The following is a 21,144-nucleotide window of genomic DNA, read 5'->3' as shown; positions in this document are numbered from 1 at the left end:
CACTGCTTCTTTTACATGGTTGTTAAGCCACAGTGGCTCTTTTTTAGTTCTTTTACTGTGTTTTTTACTTTGGGGTATACATTTAAGTTGAGCCTCTATTATGGTGTCTTTGAAAAGTGTCCAGCAGCTTGCAGGGATTTCACTCTAGTCACTGTACCTTTTAACTTCTGTTGAACTAATCTCCTCATTTTTGCATAGTTCCCCTTTCTGAAATTAAATGCCACAGTGTTCTTCCCACCACAGGAATGTTAAATGTTATTATATTATGGTCACTATTTCCACATGCATGCTGGGAATCGTACCATGACCAGAGGAGCCTGCAGCCTGAGAGTGATTCTAGGGGATCGCAGAGATGGGGGTATGAGGAGAGGGATGCAGCCCAGCTGTGTATCCTGCTGAGACTGTCTGGCACATATCCTGGACAGAAGATGCTCATGGGCCTAGAACCAGCAGGGTGCCCTAGCTGGAATGAGCTTCCAGACTCCAGGTATCAACAGAAATACCGTTTCTTAGAAAGAAAGAGTACACATGGGACATGAATCTCTGAAAGGGAGTTGCAGCCAAAGAGTTTGGGAACTGCTGCTCTCGTCCATCCCCCTGCAAGCTCAAGATTGTTCTTATTTGTTTTAAGTGTCTCCAGGAGGAGGCATCCACACACAGTTTCACCATCTCACAGACCTGGCAGGAAAGTCTTCCTGATTATAAACCTGCAATTTGTATTTTTGGTTAACCCCTTAGTCATCTGAATGTATTGCTCTAATCTGAATACTCTCGTTTGCCTAATCTGAGCACAGTATTCCAGATGCTGTTTACAAGAAATGAAGGGAGAGATCGTTGCTCCTGTTTGTGATGCCTCTGTATATACAGCCTAATCTGTTGATTCTTTGCAGGCCACAATAAAGTATTTGATTTGGTTTATTTTAAATCAGGTAGCGGGAATCTTGCATTACACTATCAAGCTGGCAGAATGTTTGGGGACTCAGGTATATGCAAAGTTCTGGAGGATTTCTTCCATGTAGCTGTGCAAAGATCAACAATTATAAACTGAAATGATGAGTGCCTTTAGGAGATGCATAATTCTTCATAGGGAAGTGGCATGGAATCCAGTTCATGCAAACTGCCCCACGACAATTAACTTGTCAAAAGTTTGTACATTTTCCAAGTGGTTAGGAACCAAGAATCCAGGATTAAGAGCAGCCAGATGGGTAAGAGTAGACTCAGGTTTCACTATCCACCAACAGAAAAAACCTTCTCCCAGAGACCTTTTTTAGTTTGTTTTTTGGATGAGTCAGAATATTTGACCAAATGGTTAGAAGCATCCTACCACCTAAGAAAAGCACCCCAGCTGTCACTAATTTGGGCAAGTCATTTGACTTGTGTACTCATCTGTAAAACGGAAATGACAACTGCTGACCACTTTTGTAAAGCACTTTGAGATCTATGGATGAAAAGGGCTCTATCTAAATGGTATCATTGTCCTCTGCAGATTCTTGATTTGATGCAAGGAACATGGCAAAAAAAACAAACAAAAAAACCCTTGAATAATCTGTTTCAAGACTGTTTCTTATTGTGTTACCTGCTGAAACTGTTCTATTAGATTGGCTCAACACAACAATGCAGGCAGATTGAATTAACGGTGTTTGAATGCAACACTGGATTTGCACTCAGTAGTTCTGGGCCATTTCTTCCAGTTCCAATTCCCCACACAAATGCTGTTAAAAAATCCCATAGCCACACCCAGTTGCTAAGAAACAACTCTTCTGTACTTGTTGAGATGTAGCAAAAGAAAGAAAAGCTAGAAGAGCCCTGATGAAAAATCAAAATTTAGGTTGGAAGTTACATAAATCTTAATGCTATTGGCTGCTGCTGATCTTTCAAGGGAAAGTGACCAACCACTCTAGATTAGTGGACTCAAAGTGTAGAAGAAAATATTTAATCTAAGCAAACAAAATACAATTGTATAAACTGGGGTTTTCAGAATTTTATTTATACTATTAACTAGAGAGAAAGCATACATATTGTAGCTGTCATACAGTCAATACATTTGCAAGTTTTTCTACTTTAAATTCTCTATACAAAGTCATTGCCAATTGATGAGGTCATTGATGGCATCGGGCTTAAAATAACCAAGAGGTATAAAAACAAGTTTGTCATCTTGCCCTGAGTGGAAATGGTGAACAGATACAAAAACTGGATCCTAAATACTGATGTCATAATATACATGATTTAATGGTATATGCAAGTTATCACTTTTCAAATTAAGTATAAACAATCAAACTACCCATTTTAGTCTGACTTTTTTTCCTTTGTATTTAGGACACAGAAGTCAGCAGTAGTTATGAAAATATGTTCCTACCATTAGATATTCATTATGTCATTTAATTGGCAATTTTACAGATCGGATATTTCATGTTATATTTAAACTGAGTGCCAGCACTGAAAGTATCCACTCCTGTTAGTGTTTTAAAAATTGTGTGCCTATATAAATAAAAATCTAAGACATCTTTTTAAAATACAGTAAAGGAAAAGAAACATTTCTTTTTCCAGGCTACTTTTAATTATTACCAACAACATACTCCTAATTTTTGGCAGTTTGTACCCTTCAATCTGGAAAACCACAGCAAGATACTCATCAAGATAAAGAAATCTCTGTTGCTAATGATTTGTTCCCTAAAAGAATTAAATGCAAGATTTCAGTAACTTTAAAGTTCTTTTAAGGTAAATGTTTATGGTGATTAGAAAGAATTTTCAGATATAAATATATATATATATATATTCTGCATACAAAAGGGTCTCATGGGGCTTGTCAGCAAGTTGCCATAATAGAGCAGATCAAAGTTACCAGTACTGTGTTCAATCTCTTTGAAAATATCCATATAGGCTTTACTTTAAGCCCTGAGCCACCTGTTGTGACAGTAAAGTTCTGAAAAAGTAACTTGAAATCCAATTTCTGCATGTTCAGTTTCTTTCTTAAAAGAGCAAGAAGGCAAACACATTTTTAAAACTTGGTTTTAAAAGATTAAGCAGAACAGAAGTAAAATATATCTTCAGGTTATAAACAGAATTGTATTTTACAATCCACCATCCCGACAATATAACGGCCCACAGCAGTGCGCAGAGGGATCTCAGTCCAGAGGTTGTGGGTCTGCAATAGGCATGGTATGAAGTACTTCATCTAGAAGCTGGAGGGCCCGGTGTAAATGAATTTCAATCCAACAGGGTGTTTCTTTGATGCTCTGTCTTGGGTAATCAGGTCCCCAACCTTTCACAAAACTCATCCTGAGTATGCATAAGCGGCGAAGATCATCTACGCCGATTCCAGCAGCAGCCGACAAACCTAAATAAGAGGTTTTGAGTAAGTGTTCGTGTGCATTTAGTTGCCTCAGACATGCTGTTTTACGCAACACCTAGCCAATTCTACACAGTAACCTGTTTGCTCAGCTGTTCCTTCATGTACAGTTCTCCCTCTCCACAAACCACACCAATCAACGTTTCTAGATGTGTGCTACAGACACATGTACCTGTAGCCCGAGTAAGCTGCCAGATACAACCAATTAGCCTGAGAACAGTTATGTGATGCAAACCAGCCTTAAAAGCCCATTTTAGAAAGTTAAGTACACTAGAGATACTTATGTCTGGAATTAAGTTAACAGTAGACTGTCAGCTTTATGAGAAAGTACTGACAATTCAATATATAGCTGTGCCATCTTGATTCAAAATGGCCCAAAAGACACACATCCAAATTAAAACAAAAGCAAGCAAAAAGGACTTCCAAATTTGTGTATGTAATTTATCCAGATGCACCTTCTATGTACAAGCACACGTATGGAGCCAATCTCAGTTTTTTCACTTCAACATGATAACCTAACAGGACTGTACAAATGGTGTTGGGAAAGCTCCAACATCTACTGCAGTTTATTTGCTGCTAACGTGATTTCTTTAAAATATTTGTAGAGCGGGGTCTAAAGCCATAATTGTCATTTCAATGTGCTATTAATGAGAACTGTTTGTATTTCCATTTTAAACCTCTATTTCAGTGAATTTAGCTTCGCAATAAACATTTCCCAACAGTGTAAGGTTGGTACAGACAATAGATTGCCTTTTCAAGGAAGATTTTTTCTGTTTAAAATGTTTAATGTTTAAAAGCAGACAAAAATGTACTCCATATTTAAATTAAAAAACCTTACCCAAATTATTCTGTTTCTTTTTTATATTGTTTTGTTCATGTTTAATGAAACACAAGAAAAGATTAATACGGCAAGTGATCATTAAATAGGACTGGTGCTTTCTGTTAATATAACAAGTTAAATGTTGTGGCCAAAATAATTTTCAATGTTCTGTGAAATGGCTTGAAATATCTACTTGCCAACAGCAATACAGAAGCTAGAGAAGACTGATTTGCTTAAGTAAGTGTCCAGCATTTTCCAAAGTCTGGCTACTTATTTAGGTGCCTAAATATGGACTTAGGAGCCTAAACTTAGGCACCAATTTAAAAAAAACAAACAAACAAACAAACAAAAAACTTTCCTCTTAGCAAAATTCAGGGCAAGCTCAGTGACAGATCCCAGCACCTTCCTCCAGAACAGGCTTCTTACATGGCTGTTTCCCTTAGACCTCAGTGATGGGCCCCAGTCTCCCCCCCCTTCCCCCCACATTTCTTTGGCGGCTGACTAGTACATTTAGTTCTCTCTGGGAAATTTTTCACACTCTGTTTTAGGAGGGGGAGATACAACTTCGTTTAGAGGAAAATAGTTATACTGTTTGACCTTTGTGCCTCGGAAGCAGCGTACTTTGTCACACTGCTTTTATACAAATTCTGCAGCCCCGTTCACACCCGGAATTTCCACAGACTTCACAATGGGAGCTTCATGTGCAGAGAAGCTACAGAAATGGATGCTTTATTTACTTGATAAAAATAAGAGTAAGTCTGAAGTGTGAATAAGCAGAGATATAATATGGTCCCCATTCTCTGTAGGGTGTTTTTCCTTAAAAAGAGCAAAGGAATTACTTAGTGTACTTACTGATAGCTGGGGCTATTCCACCTACTGATCCTGGTCCAGGGATGTTTCCAGCTACTGCTGCAGCCTGGGCAGCAGCTGCAGCTTGGGCAGTAGCAGCCTGCTGCTGCATCTGACGATGACACTGGCGTAAATCAAACACCTTTAAAAAAATATAAGTCCTGCATTACATAGATTTATCTTAACCACTGAGGGAAAGAGTTCATAAGAGCCAGTGCTATCATTGCTGTTACGTATGAGATAAATTAAAAATCGTAACACCACAGAGTTACAGGCAAGCTTTTACCAACTGAATTTTTATTTCTAGAACATACAAGGGTCAAAAAAATTCTATCCATTGTTTTTACAGACTCTTCCAAGATTTGAGCACTAGTAGCTTTAAAAAAAGCCCAACACATTGAGGCCCTGACTGAATCTGAGTGGGCTAAAGAGGCTACTTGTGTAGATCAAATTGCAGGATCAGGGCCTAAGAGTGTCACAAACCGACAAAATCCAGGAGAAGGTCATAGCTTAATACTTAATTTAAAAAAGCAAGGCATATAAATGAAAAATTAGAGATGTGTCCTCCTAAACTTTGAGAGTCCCCATCTGCTTTTGTCACAGCCTTGTTGAAATATGGAAATTTACTTACACAGAATACGGACACATGGTAGGCCTCAAATTAGAACAGCTAGGTTTCAGTTTGGGGGCACACTGCTTTTTTATGATCAGACAGGTTACTGAAATACACAAGAATTCTGCTCTCAGAGACTGAGGGTTTCTGCAGTGAATGAAAGAAATCCAGAGCTCTGGGTATGTTGCCCAGCAAAGTAGTTTGGTTTTAAACCTCGTTTTACCCTGAGATGTATGTAAAGTGAATGTTCATTTTAATGTAGGTTACATTTGAAATCTTGTAGAAAAATATATGATTTTGTATAAAAAGTTTGACTTTTGGTGGATTCATTGGTTCAATATTTCCATGTCAATGCTTTTAAAAAAATTAGCTATTTTTTCAAGATTAATATTACATTTCAAAATATCTTTTTTCCAAAATGAGAAAAAATTGGACCGTATTATAAGCTTAAGTAACCAACTTTTTGAATTAACTCATTTGAACAAAAACTGCTAAAATGCAATATCACTGCTAAGATTGCTTGTGACAGAATTATGAAATGGTCGGTTGCTTCCATAACATCTAAATAAACACTGCCAATTTAAAAAGCCATTCATCAACAATAAGACAAACAAAACTTCATTGGGCACTAGTTAGAGACTAAAACAGTTTTTTTTTTTAGTGGGAAAAAATAATTTAGGTTATTTGGTTTACATTTCTTTCAACACTTCATAAAACAATTTCTTTGCCATCTACAAAGAACAAATTCATTTGTTATTTCCTACAACTGTCATCCAGGATATTCAAACCAACCTTTATATATGCACTTGGGTAAATCTTGTGAACTGCATCTCCTGGTGCACGCCCTGCTTCTCTATCCAAGTAGTAACTCTGAACGAAGACTGCGTGGTCACTGAGGCACCTAACCCACACGTCGCCTTCACCTTTACATTCCAACTGCACCCCTTTACCTATGTGCAACCTGAAAAAGGGAAAAAGGTCCAATGTACTTATGTTCACAAACTACACATTAGAACCTCCTTAAAGATTTGTGAGCCATACACAAATCCTAAGAGTTCTCAGCAGTCCACTACACCATAATCTAAATTCTAGGCTGTAAAATAATTTACCTAGAAGGTGAATAATTAACTATTTTTCAAAGAATTGGGATTGTTGAAGTCTTAGCAGCAGCAGCAGCAGTCCATTGCAAGCTATGCAACAAAGCATGAAGGTATATCACATCCACTGTATAATGAGCACACTGCATTGTACATGTAACATTAACTTTATGGAAGTAGCAGCATGGATAGGCAATGTAGGTCAAGGAACATTTAAAGTAATTATAGACATAGAATCTGCATTCCAAAACTATATCTCAGCAAATACAACACTTGGGCCTCCTATTTCAGCAGAATAAGGATCCACACTGACAAGTGTCCTAAAGTGTTTGCAGCGTTGCTGTAGCCATACTGTATTAAAACATGAGAGAAACAAAATGAGTGAGGTAATATCTTTTCCTGGCCCACCTTCTGTTGGTGAAAGATACCACCTTTCAAGCTACACAGAGCTCTTCTAAAGTCATCCAAGTGTACAGTCCTGCACTAGAGAACAGCAGCGTATACATCTTTTGAAGCAATGCTCCAATACAGCAACATGACCTCTTGGTGATGCCACAATAATGCACCATATTTTAAGCTAACTAACTATAAACACCTGAAATTATTTTAGTCCTGTTGTACTCCTGTTTGTTTCGTGGGGAAAGGACTTTATCACGAGCAAAAGAGTTCCTGAAGGCCTTTTTCTGCTCCTTCACCAAAACTTAAGTGTGAGGTGAGAATGAAAAACAAGTATCTTTTTTCCATTTGCCTATGATGCTCTAAAGAACCTGTGTGCTTCACTTAGTCTAATCCTTGCCCTTACCCTCAATAGATTAAATCTTCTCTCCCCAAGCACAAGGACACAAATTGTTCTTAAAATTATGACAACTTTCAAACACAATTATATAAACCAACAAATGAAATATGCCACATCAAGGGGCACACTCCTGGGCCACTCATGCACTACTCAGATGGATGAACATACCCAAAGTGTGAACCCAAAGGCCCAGGAAAACACAAGCTGTAGTATCGTATCAATCAGAATGTACATAACGGAACTTATATCTTCAAAAGAAAGATATATACCAAAATCTTGAACAATAAATATAAAATACAACCAAAGTCTGGTATTCCAGAAGACATGCAAAATACCTTGCTCTTTCAATGGCTTCTGTTCTGTGTACATTAGAAAGCTGGCCCAGGCAAAAGCGGTCTCCTCCAGAAGGGTCCACATAGCCATCAACAGTAACAACTGGACAGCTTGAAGGGACTTTAAATGTCTCCCCAACTTGCACATCCATTTCAAAGTAAGCAATTGAACACCAGTACTCCGGAGCTGGAGAAGACAAAGAACAGGCTGAAATGTGCCAGTAAAAATCCTGCAAAACCCTGAGACACAAGTGTTCAGAACTTTTACCATTTGTACTTGCAATTTAATTTTCAACAGTTTGTGCATATATGTAAGAAGTCAGTAGTGAGCTTAAATGAACACAAAATTGCCTCCGCTTTCAAATTTTTATGTATCATTTACTAGTAAATGTTTTGCACATTAGAGATGGAACAGAAACACCTGGGCAGGAATGAGGTCATGGTAACTTAAGCTTGCAGTTGCATTTAAAAATTATTCTAACTGCACCTCAATGTCAATTAATTTGCATATTAATTATACTTTTTATATACAGATAGTACAGGTTGATTTTTAGGAAATTAAGACAGAATCACTGCAAATTACTAGGAGAAATACTGTTTTTATCATAATAGGACAGACACAAAAGCTTCCAGTTTTTACAAAAACCCTTAAGGAACAAGTATTTCAGACTTATGTTTATGAAACAATACTTAATTACAAAGAGTGTGGGTCATTATAAAAATATGAATTTTTATATAAACATTGAGGTCTTATCACCAGTTAAATTCAGCTTTCAATCACTGCCAGTTTTCCTTTCAGTGGCAGAGGCCAATGAATGAACGAAAAAATAAGTTACTGTTTAAATCATACAAAATGATATAACCTGTGTGATGGACAAACTGTATTATTGTAACGTTAGCATACTACCTTGCATCTGCAAGTTGGCTAGTTTTCTAGGTTTTACACCAAAACTGTACTTGCTTAGATTCTATTAATTGCTTAAACTAATAAAAATCTGTTTTTTCTATTTAAAATCCATTCTTTGAAAGTGTCGGCCTTTAGTTTCTGGAAATACCAACAGTTATCATTCATCCATTTTGTTCCATCTCAGAATGTATTATTTCTTGTAACATATGCTTGGCATAGCTTTTGAAGTAGGTGATACATGGCTTTGGATCAGGCCCATATGGAATACATTTAATTTTCCATTATACTTTGAACAATTCTTCAGAAGCATGCACTTACCAGGATGATTTGATATAGGAGGCTGGAATGCAAGTTCATTGTGAACTGGCCCTTTAAAAAAAAGCATGAAGTTTATTTTACATGAAGATACAGATTTATGAGTAATTTTGTTTTGGTAGAGTCCACAGTGTGCTAGGCACTGTCCAAACAGAGAAGAGGGTATGGTCCTAGCCCTGACAAGTTCATTCTAAAAACAGAGATCAGCAGAGAGGTTAGTCTTGGCAAAGCACGTTAACTTAACAATTTGTTTTAATTTTTATTATAAATTAGCTATGCTTCTCATAGGCAGCACAGGAGAAGTACATCTTTAGAAGGGATTAAATGTGCCGTTTTACAGATGAGTTCGGGATATGCATCATGGACAAAGGCACAATGGCTTCTGGGAGAAGATGACAAAGTTGCTAGATGTCAATGGATGAGACTGTCCAAAGTGAGAGGAGCAGGCGGCCAAGGAGATAGCCCAGGAGTACCAACATCCATTTTTAGAAAAGTCAAAGTATTAAACTGGAAAGCCAAGTCAATATTGAAAACATTTATGAATAACTTAAGCACCAGAAATATTTTTGAACTCCAGTACTTCAGATAAACAAGATGGAGTATGGAGTGGGAACCAGGTAGAAGGGAGTAATATAAAACTTAATATCAGAGTCTAAAATATGTTTTGTTGATACAGGAAAACTGCCAAAGTAATTTATTGCAATAAGTGATTTTAACTCCCGCTCAGGAATAGAGTGCAGAGCATAACCACTGCAAATAGAATAATTTATAAGTACAATAATAGGAAATCCAGAATTATCCCAGTGTTTAGAGATTATTGAATTCCATAATAAAGGAGGACAGGCAAAACTAATTTTAATTTTTGTTCTTTTCTCACCACACTCCTTGCTCTTAGATAACCTATCTAATCTGCTATACCTTTAGGCTCTACTGATTTCATTCAAACCTACTAGATTACAACATGGTAAAACAAAAATCAATCGATTTTGCCTTGAGGCCAAGAGCTAACTAGTAATCTTTAAAGAAAATCCATTTACAGGTCGGTTTTGTAGTAAGTGCAAACGTATGTGCCAAATATCCCCATGAATTGGGTTGTAGTGGGGCCAGCCAGCAATGATTTTTAACTTTTATAATATTTTTAAATTTTAGTGCACATAAATTACACTTTAAAAGAAATGCCTAAGTACTGTAAGTTATTAAGAAAATGAGACTTTACTCCAAATATGTTTCTAAAGGATCTGAAACAGGAACCTGAACCAAAAAAGGCCAAATATTATTTCAAAATCTACTTCTGGACCAACACTCAAGGTCAAAGGAAGCATTTACAGCCAAGTTATAAAGTTCTATAAACAGAAGCTAAAAAGGGAAATACGAACAGGTTTTTAACTGCAAAACTGGATGGTGCCATTATAACAACTAAAATTTTAATCTGCTCTCACCTGTTTTGATGCAGCGCAAAGTACACTTCACCAACTCTCATGGAGCTTTCGTATTTAATTGTCAGAATACATTACACAGTAATTATAGTTTTATAATTAATAGAATTTACGCTTGTGGGGGGAAAAGGTCACAAGAGAGATTAGATTCTGCCATTATGCTACAATGACATCATAGAAAGTATAGCAATTTGAAAATCCACAAATGCTTACAGTAATGTCCAGGGTGGGGCATAGGTGGGTGATGCTGAAGATGCCCATTCTGATGGTGAGGTATAGTAGGTGTGTAGGCTGCCGTTCGACTTCCAGTCCAAGTCGTTGTACTATCTAAAAGAAGAAAAAAAGGACTGGACTACTTCACATTTAAGGGAGCTTACCCATGTCATTTCTATTTCTTTATTTCTCCTGAATATTTATTAACCGGTTTTAGAAAACTAAAAAGAATGCATGTACGTGTATACTCACTGTGATGGTAAGTAGCTGGCTGAGCTGTAAACCCATTCTGCTGCGTTCCTGGCTGAGGCCCTGAAGCAATCTGTAACAGTCCATCACTATGGCTACCTGTCAATATACTGGTTGGCTGACCTGGTAAAAGAACATACTTCCCATTCATAAATATTTCACAATTTTATCATAAGAGGGAAACTGCACAATCCTACTGAGGAAAACACATCCCAATTATCAAGGCTATTATAATAAAGCTGCTAGAATTTAAGGATATATTTCTTGCTGGAAAGAACCTTAGAAAGCTGCAGGTAAGATACTTTTTGCATCAGCTAATTTTTCTTCTATTCCGACAGCGCATTTTGTGTCTTATGACTGGGATTGCTCTGCACATTTTTATTTGCTAACAGGAAAATGGATCTTTGTTTTGCTCAGATTTTGTTTTGGATATTTTCGATATAGGGAAAAAAGAGAAGCTAAAGGCTTCACTTGAAAGATACAGAAAAAGCAACATGCTTCACACAGCCCCAGAAACACTTATTTTCAATAAGATTTCCACGGACTTAGAAGAGGCATCAAATACTGAAAGGAAATGGAGACTAAATTATCTTCACACTCTTAGAGCAATATGATACTATGGTGATGGGAGCGATACAAAACCCAAAATACAAATGGTTTTTCTAGGCAAGGACTGAGGGATGTTGCCGAGGTAGCATGGGGATCTTTGCATACTGCTACTCCCTGATCTGAGTACAGAGGATTTCATTTTCTAGAGCTATGTGATAACTGATTCAATTGAGCACTTCCACACAGCTAAATTCACATAAAACGTTTAAGAAAAATTAGATACGGCATACCAACGTGTTCATGAGGATTTTAAGAGAGTCTGCAATTTTTACAGGCTTATTTTTCAAGTGGTTCAATTATTTTTTTTCAAAAAAGTTAGAAGAGAAGGTGTCCTCAGCTTCAGAAAGTTTAAGAACTACTTCTTCATATATCCAGTTTTATTATCCCTCCTGCTGATTTAATGGAATACTGAAATTTTCCATTCCCACCCCAGTTGTTCAATACTCATGCTAGTACTCCTCAAGGGTCAATAACTTAAACAACACAACAATGAACAGTGTTTGTAAGGGTTTCTCAAGAAGTGTGTATCAGTTTTTTGTAGTTTAGAAAATTCAGTCAGTGTAATAGTTGGGGGGGGGATGTTAACAGAAAAAACTGATTCAAATTCTAGGCTCCAAGTAAAATCTCATTTTAACATCTGAGATCAACAGGCCACCTGTGACTGGAATAACAAAGTAAGGTATTAGTGTATTTACTTCGATAAAATAAAAGCAAGTTTCCTATGCCAATGTCCACTTTAGAGAAGATCAAATGGTTGTGCCATTCAAGGATTCTGATTTTATATTCCAGATAATCTAAGTTTCTTACTTGTGGAAGCCACAGGAATGTTGGGAAAGTTGGTGGTGCTGGTAGTGCTAGACTCAGTAGGAGCTAACATAGCTGGGGTGCTGTAAGTCTCAGTAGAAGCCCTGTTACTTGGCGGATGCTGGATGGTCTGGACTGAATGGCCTTCAGCTGTAGACAAGGACTGTCCTTCGAAGTCATGAACATATTCATCTTTCACCAACATACTTGATGGAGCTATGAAAAAATAAAGGTTTAAATCCTTAAGCATGCATGTGCATTTTACTAATTTATAGGTAAGTACATGGAGCAGCTCCGCTTCCAAACAATTACAACAGTATTAAAGCTGCATTCTTGGAAAAGCAGTTTAGGCAACCATCTCTGACCTACACAGACCTTGTACAACATTGTGGGGCACGTTCTCTAGTTTACAAATAAATAAGCAATTCATCCAGTAGCTGAGAACTGTAAAAAGTAACTTTATAGCACACCAAAGAACGGTGAGCTCCACTTGCTGCCTCTGAAATAGCAATTTCGTTCCCAAATTATGCATATTCTAACACCATGCTGGTTTGTGTTCATTAGAGTATGGCTGGAGGGGGTGAGAAAAGTGGCAATGCACTGTCAAGCACGTTAACTTACATTAATGCAATATTGAAGTTACAACTTTAAACAAGCAATTCAGAATATGCAAACTCCTCATAATAAACTTAATTCAACAACACTGCACATAAGAAAAAGCCTCTCTCTCCTCAAGCTACTTTTATGCAACACCCTTTGGAAGTGTGCGTGCACATGGCAAGGCACTACAGAACTCACTTCGTATTTAACAACTACGAATCCAAAATAGTATCTGTGGCTAGTGTGGGTGAGTTACAACTATATGAACACTAACTTTTGCATTCTGTATTTAATGTTTTAAACTAATTTTTTACATTGCATTAATTCCATGTTTGTTTTTGGTTTAAGAAATGTCAAAGGATATTAAAATATTTTCCTTTTGTTCTCTATCAGTTCCATAGCTGTAGTGAGATAGCAGCACAAAAATATAATTATGTAACCAATACATACCATGTATTTAGTTACTGTACTATAAACTTTGGTACAAACTTGATACTGTGCACATAAATCATTTTCAATTGCTTCTACTCCTTCAGTAGAAAGCAAACTGGCCCGGAGTCTAGTCTATCAAAAGTTCAAATTTGTAAAGTTTAGCCAATCAATTTGATTTTTTGATTTTTTTTTTTTTTAAGTTTATGTCCAAGACTTCCAGGCACTTAAACAAAAAATCCCACCACATCTGTCCTTTAAGAGGAAAAGAAAACCCTAGCTTCGGTGCATCAGTTGCATACACAATACAGTTACAGAAATAACTAAAACCCTATCATGTTGCTTCACTGAGTATACCTGGAAGTAAATGTTTAATTGTTTCCAAGTTTTAAATACATTCCCCCCAGTTTACCAATATGATTATTCTCCAGCACACCTGCCACAAGCCTGAAGTTAGAGTTCAGATGTCTGAATTAGTTGTGCAGTCTTAGTTTTTAATACTATTTTACACAGGAAAAGTCTATTTTCCTCCTATCACCTAGCTCAGATGGTAAATATACTATACTGCCAGACTTATTCTGTTCAAACAAAAACAAAAAACTTTTTGGCTTGTAACTTTCCATGCTTGCTCTGATTCCAAATGAGAGTTTTGGGGAAGTTACAAATGAGTGAAACTAGAGCAAGGACGAAAGGCAAGTTGAAAGCTTAGGCTATACCTTTTTTGATGCACACACCAGATTGCTTCACGTACCACTATTCTGAAAGGTCTCCTAACTAGAGGAAATAAGTGCATTTCTATCCTTGCTTTCCCTCCCCCTCTCAGCATGTGAGAACATTTGTGAATATGCTATTTAAAGTGCAATCTAGTTCTTTTTACATAGAAATCTTTATCAATTATAAACAACTAACTACTTACCAGAACTCTGCAAGGTCAGTCCTGAAAGATCTTTTAAAAAGAAAAAAGGAATCTTTTAAAAAGTAAAAATATCTTTAAAAACCATGAAATGCATTTACAAGCTTGCAATACATTGAATTCATAAATATACACAAACTAACAGAAATTTGAGGTTAGTGACTACACACACTATGCCAAGACATCACAGAAATACGCAAACTAAAATCACTCTCCTACAGTTTACATGAACTAAATACCACTTCATATTCAGTTCCGAAAGGCTAAAACTGCAAATTTCATCCCTATGCCTCAAGTTTATTCCAAAGTTAAACTTCAGTAACTATTTCCAATAAATAAAAGATAGAAGTAAAAGTAATTCAAAATATACTTGGTCTTTAACTATGTCATTATGCACTCATATTTTTATTTAGGTCTACATTTTCTAGAACATAAGGAAAAAATATTTACACTTTACTTCCACTGTTCCACTTTAAATCGACAGACTACTTACCAATGCCAGGTGACACCACACGTTCATAATGGTAAGGATTCACACAGACACTGTCACATTTTAGGTCAAAAGCATACTGACAATATTTAACATGCTTGAGTTCATTTTTGTGAAGATCAGGCCACCTCCAAAGACGAGCATAGATCACGTGTGGGAACCCTTTACGACCAGCCACCTAGAAAGTTAAAGACACAAAAGTCAACTGGGAAAGTTGGGGAAAAAAATAAAAAATGACTTTCCCTCATTTCCCAATAACAGAATAAGGCTGGCTAGAACCGAGCAGATACCTTTCACTAAAAATTTCTCCTGCTATGTTTTTAAAAATACTTATCCTCCAAAACTCTGGATCCAATAGAAAGAATCCAAAAAGAAATCCCAGTGGATATTTAAACTAATGCAATTATTCCCAGGAGAAAGTATAAGACTGTGACAGGCGATATTGAAAATAAAATGGCCAACACAACAAAAGTGGTGGGAATTCACAAGTTATATGAAATTGCAAATCATAGCCTCCCAGAAGGCTGTCGATAAAAATTATGGGAGAAACTGTAGAATTTTATCTCTAGATTAAAAAGCTAATACCTTAGCAGGATGTGAAATGGTCTTTCTATGTAACCTGTGGCATGTACATTTGAAAAAACAGGTATTAGTAGAAAAATGGTAAATGTTATGGGGGCAAACCCAACAAACTGTCTGCATAAGGGTTTCTATCGCCTCCAAGGCAGGGAAAATTATGCCATAGAGCCACTCTGCCTCTGTGGTGCACCCCAATCCTATTACACCCACTTTTGCTACCACGCAACTAGTATACGTAGAAAAAATATCCGTGTCTGTATCTGGACTAACCTGAAGCCTTCCATCCAATGTTCTCTGTATTGTAACACATTTACTAGGATGAGCTCCATTTGTAGTTATAGCTGTAATCAAAGAATCCAATTCATCTTTTTTCTCCTTTAGCTTTTTAACTAAGCTTTCGATTGCTCGTTTTGCGAAAGTTTCACTCTCTCCACCTTGCCGATGGCACATCAAGCTGTGAACAATGCTCAGACAAGCATCATTACTTGTTGGTGTGTTAGTAATAGACATATTGTCCATTTGGAACAGCTTTTTCTGGCAGATCAAATATGCCTGGAATCCTTTTTAAAGCTGTATTTTCAGGCTAGCGAACAAGAGATGATCAAAGAAAATGTCAGGCACACGGGGTCTTGGGCAAACCTAGGGAAGAAAAGTACACCTACTGTAGAAGAGTTTTCATAAAGCATTAATACATCACAGCTTGGAGGTGATAAACATGTTATCAAAGCAATGGATAATTTAACAGCATATCAAAACGAACTACAACAGAACCAGTACCTTGGCATTATGTTTCAACTTTTTAGACAGGTTTCAGAGTAACAGCCGTGTTAGTCTGTATTCGCAAAAAGAAAAGGAGTACTTGTGGCACCTTAGAGACTAACCAATTTATTTGAGCATAAGCTTTCGTGAGCTACAGCTCACTTCATCGGATGCATACTGTGGAAAGTTTAGAAGATCTTATAGAAACTTTCATACAAAACATTTTATTATAAACAAAAAAATATATTTATAATCAGTTTTGACAACAAAATGATCATATATTATATCTCTATATATAATTTGACGAGAAAAGGCGCTGAGTAGACAAATAACCTTGGGTGAGTGGGCTCTGATTTGGAAAAAGAGGGCCAGAAAGACTGATTTGTAGTACCTCATATGAGTAAGATTAAACAAAAGACAGATTGGGTGGGTATAAATGTTGGGGAAATTGTTCGGAAACAGGTAATTTTACGTTTATTTGGTAGACATGTCCATTATTAAATGTACTGGATTGTGATCTGTAAGCAAATATTATAAATTGTTGGAATTAAACTTTCCAGTGTTAGAAGCTGCTAGTCTACCAGTAGCTTTTTAGTGGAAAAGAATAAGTTGCCCCAAGTTAAAGAAATCGTTAAAAAAACTGAGATACTACTATTAGAAAGTTGACATATCAAGTATGTATGCAATTTATAGACAAGGTTTCCTTCCTGTGAGTGCTACTATATTTTCTATAACCTATGTCTATAAGATGTTACAGACCAGTCAGCTTAACTTCTGTATCCGGAAAAATAATGGAGCAAATAATTAAACAATCAATTTGCAAATAGCTAGAAGATAATAAGGTAATAAACAACAGTCAGCATGGATTTGTCAAGAACAAATCATGTCAAACCAACCAGATAACTTTCTTTGACAGGGTAACAAGCCTTGTGGATGGGGGGAAAATGGTAGCTGTTTATATCTTGACTTTAGTAAGGCTTTTGATACTGTCTCGCATGACCTTCTCATAAACAAACTAGGGAAATACAACCTAGATGGAGCTACTATAAAGGTGGGTACATAACTGGTTGGAAAATCGCTCCCAGAGAGTAGTTATCAGTGGTTCACAGGCCTGCTGGAAGACCATAACGAGTGGGGTCCCACAGGGGATCTGTGCTGGGTCCGGTTCTGTTCAATATCTTCATCAATGATTTAGATAATGGCATAGGGAGTAAACTTAAAGTTTGTGGACGATACCAAGCTGGGTGAGGTTGAGAGTGCTTTGGAGGATAGGATTAAAATTCAAAATGATTTGGACAAACTGGAGAAATGCTCTGAAGTAAACAGGATGAAATTCAGTAAGGACAAATGCAAAGTACTCCACTTAGGAAGGAACAATCAGTTGCACACAGACAAAATGGGAAACGACTACCTAGGAAGGAGTTCTGCGGAAAGGGATCTGGGGGTCATAGTGGATCACAAGCTAAATATGAGTCAAAGGTATAATGCTGTTACAAAATAAGCAAACATCACTCTGGGATGTATTAGGAGGAGTACTGTAAGCAAGACACAAGAAGTAATTCTTCCGCTCTACTCAGCGCTAATTAGGCCTCAACTGGAGTATTGTGTCCAGTTCTGGGTGCCACATTTCAGGAAAGATGTGGACAAACTGGAGAAAGTCCAGAGAAGAGCAACAAAAATGATTAAAGGTCTAGAAAACATGACCTATGAGGGAAGATTTAAAAAATTGGGTTTGTTTAGTCTGGAGAAGACAAGACTGAAAGGAGACATAACAGGTTTTAAGTACATAAAAGGTTGTTACAAGGAAGAGGGGAAAAAATTGTTCTTCTTAACCTCTGAAGATAGGACAAGAAGCAATGGGCTTAAATTGCAGCAAGAGCGGTTTAGGTTGGATATTAGGAAAAACTTCCTAACTGTCAGGGTGGTTAAGCACTGGAATACATTGCCTAGGGAGATTGTGGAATCTCCATCATTGGGGATTTTTAAGAGCAGGTTAGACAAACACCTGTCAGGGATGGTCTAGATAATACTTAGTCCTGTCTTGAGTCGAGGGGACCGGACTAGATGACCTCTCGAGGTCCCTTCCAGTTCTATGATTCTATGTTTCTGGCCCCTCTGGTTTTAAAGAAAACACTTACACAATTTAGGATACCACACTATGGTCTGACTGAGCATGCAACCAAATAATATTATTTTGGAGTTGAATTTTCCCAGTCATCCAAATAGGACGATTCCCAGGAAGGCTAATTAAAATAGCTAAAATACCACTGCTTCACCACTTCACTATTCAGTGATGCAACTGAACAACTAGCAAGTGTGTTTATCCAAATCAAACAGATGTATCCTGGTACTCTATAGAAACTGCTACAGAAACATCCATGTCCCAAAATGGTTAAACAAGCAGATACTTCATTTTGATTGAGGATCCATGGAAAATAGCTTTAAAAAAAAGTAGCGATGCCAGCTTCAAAGATTTAAAGATAAACACCCCCCATTTCTCTCCTGCCACCCCAAAAAAATGACTTGCAAATTGTAACATCTGGGCACTTAAATGTAAGTTTAATCATGCCATCTTACTGGAAGCTGATAAACTTTAGTGACCTAGCAACTTCAAGCTGCATGTATCCCCAGAAAACTGGGACAATTCCCTCCTTTGCAACTCCACCACTGGTAGCTATAGCATAGACAGAACTCATGTATTTCTACCACTAAATCACCCAAACCTAGTTTGATGATTTGGTGGTAAAAAATGCCTGAGTCCTGTTTACCCTACAGCTTCCACTGGTGGAAACCTGTGCGCCATCTGCCAAGCTAAGACCATGGAGAAGGCTATAAACTCAGGGTATAGCTACATTAAAATGCTACAGTAGCACAATCATAGTGTAGCAGACACTTACTACAGGAACAGATGAGGTTTTTCCATTGCTGCAGCAAACCCACCTCTCAGAGGCAGTAGCTAGACAGACAGAAGAGTCTTCTGTCAACCTAGCAGTGTCTACACTGGAACTTAGGTCAGCTTAATTACATTGCGCAGGGCATGAAAATTTTCACAACCCCGAGGTACGTAGTTAAGTTGACCTAAACTTTGTAGCATAGACCAGCCCTCATACTGCAGGCTTAAATTTTCATGAAGCAATATTTTGCATATTACAAAAACAAATTAAGAGTGATTTTTTTCCTTTTATGAATTTAGCACAAATATATAAGTTAATGAAACTATAACTGTTCTATCTGTTCAATATTTATTCTCTTCAATTTCAATTTGAATTCAAAGCTCTATAGCAAACTTGATACAAATGAATTAGAATGTCAGATACCTTTCCCCATCTGTCCATTTTCAGGAGTTTTTCAAAACACACTTTTGGACGTGAAATTTCTCCGTTTTCCAAAAAGTCTCAGTAAAATGTTCTCAGCTATTCAAGTTACTCCTTAATAAGTAGTGTTCCAGATAGAAACACATAATAAAGTGAATCTACCTAATTGAAAACTTAAATAAATACTTAAATGACTAAAGATAACAGCCAACATTTAGAAATAAGTGCCTGAAAATTATACTCTTTGAACTTGATCTTGCACCACTGAAGTCAGTAAGAATTTTGCTACTGACTTCCATGAGAGTAAGATCAGGCCCTTGAATCCTTATTTAATCATTTAAGTGGCCTGATTTTCAGAAGTGTTGAGCCACCCACCAGCAGCCACTGAAGTCAATAGAAGCTTCTGGCTGCTCAGCACTTTTGAAAGTCAGGCCACATATTTAGGCATTTGAATACTTTTACACATTGGTAAAGAGTTCAGAGTAACAGCCGTATTAGTCTGTATTCGCAAAAAGAAAAGGAGTACTTGTGGCACCTTAGAGACTAACCAATTTATCTGAGCATAAGCTTTCGTGAGCTACAGCTCACTTCATCAGATGCATACTGTGGAAACTATAGAAGATGTTTTTATACACACAAACCATGAAAAAATGGGTGTGTATCACTACAAAAGGTTTTCTCTCCCCCCACCCCACTCTCCTGCTGGTAATAGCTTATCTAAAATGATCACTCTCCTTACAATGTGTATGATAATCAAGGTGGGCCATTGCCAGCACAAATCCAGGGTTTAACAAGAACGTCTGAGGAATATTGGGGGGGGGGGGGGGGGAATAAACAAGGGGAAATAGGCTTGAATAGAGACTGGGAATGATTGATTCATTATAAAAAGTAACCTAAGTTACTTGTATCCAATTTGCAAATTAATTCCAATTCAGCAGTCTCTCGTTGGAGTCTGTTTTCGAAGTTTTTTTGTTGAAGGATAGTCACTTTGAGATCAGAAATCGAGTGACCAGAGAGAGACTGAAGTGTTCTCCGACTGGTTTATGAACGTTATAATTCTTGACATCTGATTTGTGTCCATTTATTCTTTTACGTAGAGACTGTCCAGTTTGCCCAATGTACATGGCAGAGGGGCATTGCTGGCACATGATGGCATATATCACATTGGTAGATGTGCAGGTGAACGAGCCTCTGACAGTGTGGCTGATGTTATTAGGCCCTGTGATGGTGTCCCCTGAATAGATATGTGGGCACAGTTGGCAACGTGCTTTGTTGCAAGGATAGGTTCCTGGGTTAGTGGTTCTGTTGTGTGGTATGTAGTTGCTGGTGAGTATTTGCTTCAGGTTGGGGGGCTGTCTGTAGGCAAGGACTGGCCTGTCTCCCAAAATTTCTGAGAGTGATGGGGTGTCCTTCAGGATAGGTTGTAGATCCTTGATAATGCGTTGGAGGGGTTTTAGTTGGGGGCTGAAGGTGACAGCTAGTGGCGTTCTGTTATTTTCTTTGTTGGGCCTGTCCTGTAGTAGGTGACTTCTGGGTACTCTTCTGGCTCTGTCAATTTGTTTCTTCACTTCAGCAGGTGGGTATTGTAGTTGTAAGAATGCTTGATAGAGATCTTGTAGCTGTTTGTCTCTGTCTGAGGGGTTGGAGCAAATGCGGTTGTATCGTAGAGCT

The 21,144-nt window shown here is 37.4% G+C and overlaps 1 protein-coding gene across 1 annotated transcript in view; it reads right to left on the bottom strand.

Annotated features, from left to right (window-relative positions):
* Window positions 1-1,948: 1,948 nt before the first annotated feature.
* SMAD4 (SMAD family member 4) overlaps window positions 1,949-21,144 on the bottom strand; it is a 30,752-nt gene continuing 11,556 nt past the window's right edge. Inside the window, exons 2-12 of the mRNA XM_074952365.1 lie at window positions 15,671-16,039; window positions 14,825-14,999; window positions 14,335-14,364; window positions 12,393-12,605; window positions 10,980-11,099; window positions 10,728-10,841; window positions 9,082-9,132; window positions 7,860-8,043; window positions 6,424-6,592; window positions 5,022-5,160; window positions 1,949-3,337 (exon numbers count right to left, since the gene is read on the bottom strand). Of these exons, the coding sequence (XP_074808466.1) occupies window positions 3,126-3,337; window positions 5,022-5,160; window positions 6,424-6,592; window positions 7,860-8,043; window positions 9,082-9,132; window positions 10,728-10,841; window positions 10,980-11,099; window positions 12,393-12,605; window positions 14,335-14,364; window positions 14,825-14,999; window positions 15,671-15,919 (1,656 nt within the window). The 5' untranslated portion in view covers window positions 15,920-16,039 and the 3' untranslated portion in view covers window positions 1,949-3,125. The remainder of the gene's footprint in view (window positions 3,338-5,021; window positions 5,161-6,423; window positions 6,593-7,859; window positions 8,044-9,081; window positions 9,133-10,727; window positions 10,842-10,979; window positions 11,100-12,392; window positions 12,606-14,334; window positions 14,365-14,824; window positions 15,000-15,670; window positions 16,040-21,144) is intronic.

This window comes from Natator depressus, chromosome 5 (assembly GCF_965152275.1).
Source record: "Natator depressus isolate rNatDep1 chromosome 5, rNatDep2.hap1, whole genome shotgun sequence".
In the NCBI taxonomy this organism is placed as follows: Eukaryota; Metazoa; Chordata; order Testudines; family Cheloniidae; genus Natator; species Natator depressus.
Note: the sequence above shows the minus strand (reverse complement) of the source record. Positions and strands in the feature narration are given on the sequence as shown.